At 49.4% G+C, this 12,076-nt stretch overlaps 2 protein-coding genes across 2 annotated transcripts; one reads left to right on the top strand and one right to left on the bottom strand.

Annotated features, from left to right (window-relative positions):
* Positions 1–1,576: 1,576 nt before the first annotated feature.
* Positions 1,577–4,437, bottom strand: EI90DRAFT_3121474 (rab-GTPase-TBC domain-containing protein; the record flags this gene model as incomplete). The annotated part of the gene is made up of 6 exons (XM_039063399.1): positions 1,577–2,620; positions 2,675–3,078; positions 3,139–3,281; positions 3,337–3,813; positions 3,891–4,343; positions 4,406–4,437. The coding sequence occupies 6 exons, from the start codon at positions 4,435–4,437 to the stop codon at positions 1,577–1,579; spliced, it is 2,553 nt and encodes an 850-aa protein (XP_038917877.1).
* Positions 4,438–5,022: 585 nt separating this feature from the next.
* Positions 5,023–11,964, top strand: EI90DRAFT_3051180 (uncharacterized protein). The gene is made up of 20 exons (XM_039059821.1): positions 5,023–5,085; positions 5,165–5,287; positions 5,335–5,371; positions 5,431–6,146; positions 6,200–6,445; positions 6,505–6,587; positions 6,643–6,758; positions 6,816–7,162; positions 7,221–7,402; positions 7,459–7,513; positions 7,567–8,059; positions 8,112–8,738; positions 8,789–9,182; positions 9,233–9,538; positions 9,596–9,744; positions 9,796–10,009; positions 10,063–10,635; positions 10,688–11,072; positions 11,125–11,583; positions 11,638–11,964. The coding sequence occupies exons 1-20, from the start codon at positions 5,075–5,077 to the stop codon at positions 11,906–11,908; spliced, it is 5,787 nt and encodes a 1,928-aa protein (XP_038917876.1). The 5' UTR covers positions 5,023–5,074; the 3' UTR covers positions 11,909–11,964.
* Positions 11,965–12,076: the final 112 nt, after the last annotated feature.

The raw sequence follows: 12,076 nt of genomic DNA, 5'->3' as shown, positions 1-12,076 counted from the left end.
GTATGTACGGTATCCATGTCAGACGCCATCTGTTTGTTTAGGCCGAAAGGAAGCACGAAGGGGGGAAGATCGGGGATACATTGCATGGATCGGATTGAGTCTCAAGTCCGGCGACAATTGTTGGGTGCGTACGTGATTGAAAAATTGACACGCGTGGGCACTTTGGCAATTGGGTGGGATCTCAGCCTTCTCAATGAATCGTCCAGGACCATCTGAACCCGAACTCGTTGGCAGGGATACCACACTATGACATGCCAGTAGCGAACCGAAGCAACCACTCGGTTGGCCAACTTCGAATAATCCCCAGAACCGTTGGATGGTCTTATTGTTCACCTCGTACCCTTGTCCAATGATGATGGAAGTGCTAGATTAGCAGTCCAACGTCAGTGGTGCCAACGGGCTTTGGGTCAGGTTCACGCTTTGTTCTGTTTCAGGTTTACCCTTTGACGGATAAATGCTTTTAATAATTGTGAGTGGTGCACTTGGGACGCCCCTCCCAGTCAGTTTTACCTTGCTTGCCACAATTCGTAGGAATCTTAACTTTCCCAACCTGTTGATATTGCTTCTTCTTCAGGGCACAAGGCAGCGCATCGGCCCTTCTAGCACGCGCAAGGAGCACTATAGTATCATGCTCTGATCGTCCGCCTCGCCGCTGATAACAGGATGACGAGTACAAATGACCTGACGCCGACTTGAACGGGGTTACGTAAACGTCGACCGGGATTTACATACCGGGCCACTTTTGGTATGGAGACCGGGCTTGCTGTGTTACATTTTCAAAAAGAAAAATACGAGCAGTGAAATGTGTGCCTGAACTCCAGATCAGACTCCTGTCAATTATCCAAGAAGAAAGTTTCACGGTTGCAGAGAAACGGTGTTGAAATGGGAGGGAGTGGCCTCTGCCGGCACAACGAGGTTAGAATAATGCGCCCTGGGCTTTTCTTTACTCGGGGAAACCTCTCCTGCAAGCGCAAAACTTACACAAAGGTTCGCGTTGTCGACTGATACACAAGATACACTGGAGTATTAGTGCTATTTTATCAATATTGTCAAATGCAGACGGGACTTGCCAAGAAAGCATCATTCTTCTCAACTGTATTGTTGCTGATGCATTTTTATCCAAGGCCATAGTTAGGCGATTCAGGCAGCAACGCTCCACGATCGCGGTTTCTCCGTCGGCGGATTATCCACTTTCCCAAGTCGAGTCACAAGTACCAGATGGCTGTTCTCAAGCCGACTTCATCCGTATTGAGCCGCAGTAAATTTGCATTACATGGATAATCAACTTGTTCTCATCACCCAATGTTGGATTCGCCTGCAATAATTAGGGAAGCCACATCTAAACATAAGAGAGATAAACTGCACCATTATCTAGAGAAAGAGTCAAAGTTGCCGTCTACGAATACAAATACACAAATTTGAATCCTTCGTCTCGGCACGGGGTTGCATAAGGTGGTGTGGGTTGTGCAAATTACACCTAACATCGTTTGACCGACTCCAAATCTGATCAGGACTGAAGCGGTTGAGTGCAAGAATGAGGTTGAATGCCGGCTGCTAACTACATAGTTACCCCACTTCAGCCTCGAAGGGGATCACTTTGATACGTTGGTGAGTTCGAAGAAGCATTCCCATTCCCAGAGCTACCTTGGGTATCGTCCTTATTGGTGATGCCACGGAGGTCAGGACTTTCCGAACCATAAAAGGACAGGGACGGAGCGGGCCGTTGGAGTATCTCAGACCCTGATACGCGTGGGTTCAAAAGTGTCTGGCGGACTCCATGGGCTACGCGGCCGGCGTCAAAATTTGACAGAGTACTTATCCAGGGAGGGGTGATCGAAGCGGAGCTGACGGCAACTGTCTCCTTAGGTTTGCCATCGAAATGGGAAGCGAGAGAACGGTCTGGCTTATGTATACTAGTTGATATGTTACGGAACGCGTTGGTTGATGGGGGAGGCGAAATTAGCGGAGTTCGGGTGAGAGTGGCTGTGGGTGTAGAGTTCCGGTTGGACTGATAAGAAGCTAAGACCTGGCGAGACACTGGTTTACTAGCGCTGTCTAGGACCACACCTTGTGCTGCTCGGGCTGGGAAAGTAAGGGCAGCACGACGGCCAAGGGGTTCCTGGGCAGATGTACTTCCTTCGCTGTTCTTCCCGCTTAAAGAGTTGTACTGTCCAGCCTTTGCTCGCTCTTCACGGAGACTATGGTATTCCGTTTCTCCCAGCAGTCTTTCCTCATCAAGCTGAGAAGCAGGCGTAGCCTGATCCGCGTTCAATAAATCTCGTGTATAAGCCAGGCATTCGAGAGCCTCGCGCCTCTTCGCTGATTCTGCACTGTTCTCCGACAGGGGATCGGGTGTATCCTCTGCACCTTGCAAGAGTGTGTCGACGACCCAGGAGAGCGCTTTACCCAATCTCTTGTTCATACTTGAGTAAGCTGCGACTTCCCGTTCGATCTCAAAGCGTGTTCGGGGTTCCCATGGCGGCTTATCCATCCCTTCGGTCCCATCTCTTTCCAGACTCGGTCGGGTCTTGGAAGTCATCAACGACTGGTATGAGAAGGGGATGCTAGGATCCGGCGAAGATGGATGTCTAATGTGCTGAGCAAACTCAGGGAGATTGCGCTGGAGTTGTGAGACTCAGACGCCGGATAAATGTTCGTAAGTGCAAATACTAACCCGTATCTCTGAAACAGTGTTGTACACTGCACCATTGATATCTGACAGCCCTTTACTGAATAGTTCGGGGATTGGAAGAGGAAGCCCGAATGGGTCCTTGCGGGTTTCCGCTCCTGACGTCGAACTACCGCTGGGAGGATGACCATGGGCATTCCGCGTGTCCTCGGGAGACTCCCTACTTTTCGCGCGCCGAAGGGGAGCAGGGGATCCTGGAGACTCTGCAGGAATTCCAAGGGCAGTTTTGTTTTGCATGACGAGTGAGACAGCGGTAGCCGGGTTAGGGTCGGCTTTGAGGGCTTGAGCTTGCTGAAGGAGGAGGGAGATGTGAGATATGGGTTCGGCAGGAGTAACAGAAGGGTAACGGAGTAGATAACCAAGTTGAGTACTATAGTCTGATGTTATTACTGTAACGAAACTCGTTTTATTAGCGCAAATTGATAAGCTGTAGTGGAATGGGGACGAACAGTGATTGCGAATGCGAATGAGCATTGCGACACAAATCCATTTGGATAATTGCAGCGTTGGGTCGGAAGCGAATAGACCATCCCAAAGCACCATGGAATCCCCAACACCGAACTCACGTGTGAACAACAATCTGAGCCATCGACTGTCGGACGGGAATAAGTCTCATGGTATCAGAGATAGTGATATTAAAACCTCACATCCCAAATATCTGAGGCTCTATCTGAGAATTTTGTAACGCCGACCACAGAGCCGGATCGCTGTGCTGGAGATAATCTGAATGGATAGCTCTGCATGCTTCCACAATAGGCGCGACCCAAGGTTTCATAGAGATGGGCTCGAAACTCCCTGGAATAGTCTGGCTGATAGGTTGTTTATGCGTTGGCTCGCGCCACTCGTACCAGGCGCCGATTCCATTCATAATGATGCTAAACAAGGCATGAGCATCGGCAGCTATCCACGTCCTATCGCAAAATTCGGCGAGGACTTCATTCTCCTCAGGCTGTGAAACAGAGCACTTGAGTGAGTCGAAATCGATCGCATAAAGGAGAGGTGCCAGGAGTTCGTGCATTCCTTGACGATACCCGACATTCTTGTCTTGTATGCTATAGACATAGAGGATGGATGTTAGGAGTGACTGAATGTGAGGATCACGAAAATATTCGATATCTGGAAACCTTGAATTAACGATAATGCGATAATTGAGATGGGATTCTGACTCTTCAAGCAAGAGTGACAATGACAATGTACATACGTCCGTTCCACATCCTGCCGTATAACTTTCCGCAGCTCCACGGCATCAAACCAGTCATTCCATCCAGAGTCTGCATCGAGGCTCAGTGGGTTGTTTCTTGTCCAGTTCTCTATCGTGTTGCGGTCGGGAACTGCAGCGTCGGCACCTGGGAGATCAACCCATTCTTCGTAACTGCCATCTGGAGCACGCAATTCTATTCTGATAAGGCTCGCATATCGGCTCCTTGCAGATCGTAGGGCATCTAAAGGCGGAGAAGGAATAGGCGACAGTGAATCAGTCAGGGGAGCTGCGGGGAGGAGGAAAAGTTTCCACGCCAGGCTTCGGCCTGGGAGCATTCCATTCAACGACGGGTCGTAGGCATTTTCTGGGTTAGAGAGAAGTTCGCCTGATAGTGCGGCATCTCGGATTTTGTCCAACGAGGTTCTGTTATCAAATAGCCGCTCGAATGAATTTCTGCAGTCATACGGGTGCCAAATCTCAGATTGGCGCTCGGCATTGCTCTCAGAAGGACGAACCGTATGTCATGTGGAGAAGCTCTGAGTGTCATATTACTGCAAGGTCAACGTTTGCGCATGTTGAGACGGTCGCGGCGTCCGCCGTGATATTGAAAGGTGTTTGGCAATTCACAGTGCCCGAATGCAACGACATGCACGATGAAAAATCTAGGTAGCAACAGCTTCTGCAACCGTATTCTTCACAGTCGCTGGGACAGTTGCAGTGGCACTGCCTGTTGACAATGTCCTCAATTCCTCAATTCAAATGCGATTTTTCTTAATGTAAAATTTTCCCTGTCCTTCGATCCGTCGAACCTGAAGGCCCTGGCATGGTTCAAAACGGCGTAAAGGCTCAGAAATGGTGGGCCGCGAGGTTAGTGAGAGTATCTAATAGGATTTCAAGCACGTAACCTGAAGGCGACGTTTACACGTTGACACGATTGACAAACAGGCGCCGAAACACATGGTAGCGAAGAGAAAAAATACCAAGGGATGGAAACGGTGTGTTTGTGAGAGCTGGTAATACGACGGTGACTGCGAGAATGTCCAGGGTTCTGGCGTTGAGTTGCATCGGATGCATAAAATAAAAAGTGATCAGAGCCGTTGGCGTATTTAAGAAGAGGGGGTCCAAGTTCCCTTGAGGCAACTTCCCCCGGCCAAAAATTCCCACGCTGGGGACGTGTGGGCCACATGACCTCTCGGTGAGCGATTAAATCGTTGCGGTCATATTTGGAAATACTCACGAGTAAGCGCCGTGGTGTGCACAATTTGCGGAAACAGACTCGACCGGCTTCTTTTACTGCTTGATACTGGTTCCTCGTCTTCCATCAGAGAGACAGCGGCGCGTCAGATTGCGCAAATTGCGGCCAAGAATGTTGCAAAGGATGCCGGAGCTGACATCGTGTTCAAGGATCTGCTTCCACCAATACTCATGGCTGGCAAGGCACTAGCGCAGAATGGGCTGACGTGATGAAAGTGGTTGGGAAGGTTTGCCCTAGTTGTTATGATGTTTTTAGCTCAAGCTCACGAGTGATACGACTGAACAGATCCTTCCGTACCTTCGCTCTAAATCATTTGAGACTCGCACTGCTGCCACCTCCGCCCTCTCTCATGTATGCCAAATGACGCCTGCTTGGTCTCCTCCAATAATTAGTCCATCCGATCCTTCCAGCTCAACTACAGCCCCCGACTTTCCCCCATTCTCTGTCGAACAGCTTCTCAAGACTGGGACTCTTCTTCTTTCCTCGTCAGGCACTGAATTCTCGGAACCCGTTCCCTTAGGGACGCCTTCAGAAGTCGCTCGGGCCCGTAAGGAAGCCATGAACAGGATCGGTCTCGGCTTCATGGACGGCGTGGATGATGATGATCTTGGTTTAGAAAAGGAGCTTGTACAGGAGTCCGAAACACGCAGTCAAAGTCAAATGGATATTGATGTCAAACAAGAGCGTTCAAGCTCTCTTGTTGCGATGAGTGACAGCGAGGACGTCAGGATGTCATCCCCACGCCCTGTTGCAAAACGTGCTCGACCTCCAATGAAACTGGATTTGGAAACATTCGTGCAACCAATTAAGCCGGAGGATCTTGGGTCGCCGGCTCCTACCGACACCCCTATGGATGAATCATCCGACTTTGATTTATCTGGATTGTCGGCACGAGAGAGGAACAGGTTGAAGCGCAAGCGAAAGTTGGGGGGAGCTGCTTTCGTCTCAGCCCTATCGAATTCCACAAAGGCATCGCCTTCAACAGCCACCCCCGCTTCAAAGTAAGTAGTATGTGTTCGAATGTGACGTGGAGGCCGATTCATTCTGCTGTCAGAGTGAGAGTCGTACCGACAGGCGACGGACCCCAAGCGCGTCCACTTGAATCATCGCCCAAAGCCAACTCACCTGTAGACTCGCCCTCGGGGACTTTGCCTCCTGGTGAAAAAGTAGTTGTCGATCCCACTAAAGGCGGTCAGGTCGAGGCCAAAGAGAAAGCCGAGGAGGCGCTCGCCCTTAACGCTCCAGATGGTTGCTGGGTCTGGGGTGGTGTTGTTGAGGTTTTGCAGATTGATTTATTTAGGTTTGAATGATTTATTCCTCTCCTTTATGTACACTCTCACTTCGCCGGATTTTTGATAGCGCGAAATGGGAAATTCGACATGGCGCAGCGATGGCGTTAAGAGAAATCATCAGGGTGCGTGGGGCGTCGGGGGGGATGAAAGGTAGGTTACTAATGACAGTGCTCTGCGCCGAAGCAAAGTGATATTCGTTTTTCAGCAAACACAAGCTCCCAAGATAATCTAGTTTTGCATGAAAAGTGGTGCAACAATCTGGCATCCAAGTTTTTGTGTTTGTTTGTATTGGATAGATTCAGTGATTTCGTTTCTGATCAGGTCGGTCTGGAGCTTACTCTTCCATTGCGGCGATGCTAATCCCTCCGTTCAACTTAGGTCGTTGCGCCAGTTAGAGAAACTGTTTCCCAGACTTTAGCCGCACTCTTGTCTCACATGCCTCGTCGCTCAGTCCTGCATGTGCATAAAGCTCTCCTCGAGATGATTCGAGTGTCAGCAAGCAGTCCTTTAAAGCAAGCCCCCCCTAAGGCCACAACAAGGAGAGGAAAAGCACCTGCAAACGGGGATGCAAAAGCAAATGGGCAGGGGAATGAAATCGCATGGCAGGTCCGTCATGCCGGTCTTGTTGGAATTAAATACGAGGTCGCGGTTCGGACAGACTTGTTTGACGATATGGAGCATGGTTTGGATATATTGCAGGAGGTTTTAGATGCCGCCGTCTCGGGGTACGCCATTCTTCCTGATCGCATTGGTGGTCATTTCTTACACATTCCTCGTCACTAGGATGCGGGATCCTGTTGACGATGTTCGATCAGTAGCAGCTACTTGCATTACACCTATTGTACATCATGTTATTGAGCGACTATCAGGTTATGTTGATAGGATCTTGGATGTACTGTGGGATTGCCTTGGAGATATGAAGGATGACTTGTCGTTGAGTGTGGGCTTCGTTATGGATCTACTTGGTAATCCAGCATCTTTCTCATGCTTACCGAGACTTCAGCTGACTAGGGATTTGTAGGGAGGCTGCTCTCTTTCGACCGAATCATTACGTCCCTGATAAGGTCTGGCGTCTCGTAAGTCCTGACTGCGTCGTGAGAGCTCAATATTTCTAACGGGATTTCGCAAGACGACCTTTGAATCAACTTATCCCTCTCCTCCATCCATTCTTCCGGCACACTATCTCGAATGTTCGACTTTCTGTCGTAAACACGTTGCATAACTTCCTCTCAGCTCCAAACTTCCCAGACGATTGGATCGATCCCCCATTGATGCGTTTACTTATGCAAAATCTTGTTGTCGAAGATCGTACCGACGTACGTGGTGTGACGCTTCAGGTGTGGCGTATGTGCATCGCAAAGCTTGATGCGTCACCTCCACGACTTCAGATGACTGTTGGGCCATTTATTCGGGATTGGTTCTCACTGGTCATGGCTCCACTCGGAACCCCAATGGATGCTGCTTTGTTTTACAGGCCGCGGAGTGATGCAGATCAAGGGCATAATGTCGACAAGAATATGCTTCTCCAGGACTTGTCTTTGGTCTCGTCGGAAACTCTCCTCCGAGCTCGGGTAGTCGCATGTAAGGCTCTGGCGATTGCATTGTCCGTGTGGCCTGTTGAGGTCAGTGATGTGACAATTTTTTGTGGGGTGAACCATTCTGACCTGTTTCTAGGAGCAACAAGAATTATTTGGCGTTTTTCTTGAGTTTTACATGGACTCTGCCAGTATGCTTCAACAATTCCTGGCTGCGACCATTGTCCAAGAATGGGCAGTCGAGGCTGACTCGACTAAGTCCTCTGCTGCCGAATCCAAGCTGGTCTCAGCGTCGCCTCTTGCTTTTGCGATGGTAACCCGCTTCTTCAAATATCTCCAATCCGATCCTCCTTCGTCATACTATGAGATGTACGCTCTTTTGTCCCGCATCGCCAATGATTGTAGAGGTCTATTCGCACAGTTCGTCACTGATGGGAAGGTGCCACCTGCTAAAATACCAGAGCTTCCGGCGAAAGTGGACGCATTCGGCCGAGAACAAGGTGGATTCACTCTCAGCACGGCTAATGAAACCGTTCAGTCTTCTTTCGAAATGCTCAAAGGCCACATCGCCAAGAGCCGAAAGAAGGAGCTTCCTGCTCTTGAAACAAAACGGAAGAATATTATGTTCAGCATTAAGCAGTATCAGGAAACGAAGGAACAGCATGATTCTCGTGTTGCAGCGGCCGTCGCTGGGGCACTGATTGCACTGCACACCATGCCAACAAAACTCAACCCTGTCATCAGGAGTGTCATGAATGGAGTCAAGGTTTGTTCATCTGTCGATCATTTCATCAACACTTTAATCACCTTCTCTAGTTCGAGACTAATCTTGATCTACAAACACGGGCAGCAAAGTCTGTTGCTGCGTTTGTGTCGTACTCAGTCGCTTCGTCTTCGGCTAAAGCGACTCCGACGGACAAAATTATAAAGAATCTATGCACGTTCATTTGCCAAGATACCGATTATACCCCTGTTTTCGCTGAAATGCGAAACGAGTTGGATGGAATCTTACCAAAGAAACTACCAGCTAGTCCCCCTGCCAAGTCCAATGGAGGCGAAGAAACACCTGCTGAGACGTCTGGTGTGAGTCTCATTCGGCGTGGTGCTGAGCTCGCTCTTGGTGAAGTAGCAGCGGAGTTTGGCGAATCATTGTTTGGTACTATCCCCATTCTTTGGGATTGTATGGTTCAACCACTTGTGGATTCATACTGTAAGCGGACATGTCTTTGTCCCTGGAACATGTACTCATGCTTTGTTTAGGTGATGGCGCAGATCACGAAAAGGAGAACGGCCAAAACATTGTCGACTGCCTCACTCTTTTGCACGCCCTCGTTCCAACATTTCATCCCAGCTTGCGACCGAGGGTCGTCGGCATCTTACCTACTGTCCTCAGTGCTCTTAAGAGTCAGTATGCCGTCATAAGGCGGTGTGCAGCTCAATGTTTCGCTGCCATATGTAATGTCTTTACTGAAGAGGCGATGAAGGTCGTTGTAGAAGATGTCATTCCTCTGTTGGGTGACAACACCGCCGTCCGACATAGACAGGGAGCTATTGAGGTTATTGCTAGTGAGTAACCCATCTGGGATAATGCTGACCTTCCGAGGCGCTGACGGGACGGTTCAGATATCGTTCAACTGTTGGACTCGAAAGTTTTACCATATCTTATTTTCTTGATTGTTCCGGTCCTTGGCAGAATGAGCGATTCCGATGACGAACTCCGTTTTATCGCTACGAACACCTTTGCATTATTAGTCAAGATGGTGCCGCTTGAGGTGAGCTCGGCAGCGAGATGGGACCGACGATACTCTAATTCCTTTCATCAGGCTGGTCTTCCAGATCCGCCTGGTTTCTCTGAAGAACTTCTTCGGAAGCGAGAGAATGAACGTGCTTTTCTTATACAGCTGCTTGATGGCTCAAAGGTTGAGGAATACGAGATTCCTGTGCCTATCAAAGCGGAACTGCGGAAGTACCAGCAAGACGGTGTCAACTGGCTTGCTTTCCTTGCGAAGTACCAACTGCACGGGATACTGTGCGATGGTGGGTTTTCCCACCTTCACGTATTCTTTCATTTCAAGCTTAATTCTACGTAGATATGGGTCTTGGGAAGACTTTACAAACCATTTGTATTGTCGCCAGCAGGCACCACGAACGGAAAGTAAAGTTCCGCAAAACCAAGTCCCCCGACTCAACACCGCTCCCTTCCCTTATTGTTTGCCCCCCCACCCTTGCTGGCCATTGGTACCACGAGATTCTTAAATACACGGAAAGCCTCAAGCCTATGGTATACGTGGGTAGTGTGCGCGAGAGAAACAAGAAGGCTTCCCAAATCCCCCATCATGATGTCGTTATTACATCGTACGATGTCGTTCGCAACGACTTGAGCGTGCTCTCTCGACACCACTGGCATTATTGCGTTCTCGACGAGGGGCACGTTATAAAGAATGCCAAAGCAAAATTGACGAAAGCTGTGAAGAGTATCCAGGCATTTCATCGGCTTATTCTTTCTGGGACGCCGATTCAGAACAATGTCTTAGAACTCTGGAGTTTGTTCGACTTCCTCATGCCTGGATTTTTGGGTACAGAATCTTATTTCAATGAGAAGTTCGGTCGACCCATCTCGCTCAGCCGGGATAACAGGGCCACACCCAAGATCCGTGACGCCGGTATGTGTGTTTTTTATGCTGACGGCCGACCTAGACCCACATTTGTCGTTAGCGGCGCTCGCGCTTGAGGCATTGCACAAGCAAGTCTTGCCGTTCCTCTTACGTCGTCTCAAGGAGGATGTGCTGAATGATCTGCCACCTAAGATCATCCAGGACTATCAATGCGAGCTTTCAGATCTTCAGAAGAGGCTGTACGACGAATACGCTAGCTCTCAAGCGAGGCTCAGCGTTGAGAATGAGATTAAGAAGGCTAACGGGCAGAAGGATGGGGGCGGTCAGAAACACGTCTTCCAGTCGCTTCAGTACTTGCGCAAGCTCTGCAATCATCCGGCTCTAGTCATCAAAGACCCCGCCACCCTGGCGTCCCTTGCTGAACCCGGACAATCACCGCCAGATTTGAAAGATATCTCGAATGCACCGAAGTTAGAAGCCCTGAGGTATGGCATGTTCATACGTCACAGCTAGACACTTATCCGACTCTTTCCTCAGGCAACTTCTCACTGATTGTGGTGTTGGTGTAGCATCGACATCAGGAAAGGATAACGAGGTTGCACTGGACACTTCGGAAGCGGCCATATCCCAGCATCGCGTTCTCATTTTCTGTCAAATGAAGCAAATGCTTGACATCATCGAAAACGATCTTTTCCAGACGCTTATGCCGTCCGTCACCTATATGAGACTTGATGGGACCACAGACGCTACTAAACGTCATGCCGTCGTGGAAACATTCAATGCGGATCCGAGTATTGACTGTCTACTCCTAACGACTCATGTTGGTGGGTTGGGACTTACTCTAACTGGGGCTGATACGGTCATCTTCGTGGAGCACGACTGGAACCCAATGAAAGATTTGCAGGCCATGGATCGTGCACACCGCTTGGGTCAGAAGAAGGTTGTGAATGTTTACCGTTTAATCACAAAAGGGACCCTCGAGGAGAAGATCATGGGGTAATATTCGATTTACTGCGTACTATATCCCACAGCTCACCGTTTGTTCACCAGCCTGCAACGCTTTAAGCTCAATATTGCCAACTCCGTTATCACCCAGCAGAATTCGGGTCTGGCGTCAATGGACACTGACTTAGTGCTCGATCTCTTTAAACGCACCACAGAGGAAGAGGATGTTTCCTCAAAGAAACAGAAGCAGATGGATGCAGACCGGTCGGTGTCACAAAGGAATGTACTGGAGGGTTTAGAGGACCTTCCCCCCGAGGATGAGTACAATTTTGACTTCTCCGCTTTCCTGGGCTCTCTTGGACCTTCATCTCAGTAATACCGTGTATAATGTGTGCCTTTACTAAATCATAATAAGGATTATTACCTGCCGGGCGACCGACCGGAGAACGCCGGTGTCAAAGTTCTCAAGGTCACATGACCCGGTAATTTAATTTAAACTCGGGTATCACCGCGTCTTAAAGCCAGCTTCCAGGTTTCCTTGCTA

The sequence above is a fragment of the Cantharellus anzutake genome (assembly GCF_015039405.1).
Source record: "Cantharellus anzutake strain C23 chromosome Unknown EI90scaffold_16, whole genome shotgun sequence".
NCBI lineage: Eukaryota > Fungi > Basidiomycota > Agaricomycetes > Cantharellales > Hydnaceae > Cantharellus > Cantharellus anzutake.
This window is presented reverse-complemented; position numbering and strand designations above follow the sequence as displayed.

Excerpts from the sequence above, each read along its gene's own strand:
- EI90DRAFT_3051180 (XM_039059821.1), top strand. Across the intron at positions 6,147-6,199 it reads ACAGCCACCCCCGCTTCAAA|AGTGAGAGTCGTACCGACAG; the intron begins GTAAGTAGTATG and ends TTCTGCTGTCAG. Across the intron at positions 6,446-6,504 it reads TTGCAGATTGATTTATTTAG|CGCGAAATGGGAAATTCGAC; the intron begins GTTTGAATGATT and ends GATTTTTGATAG.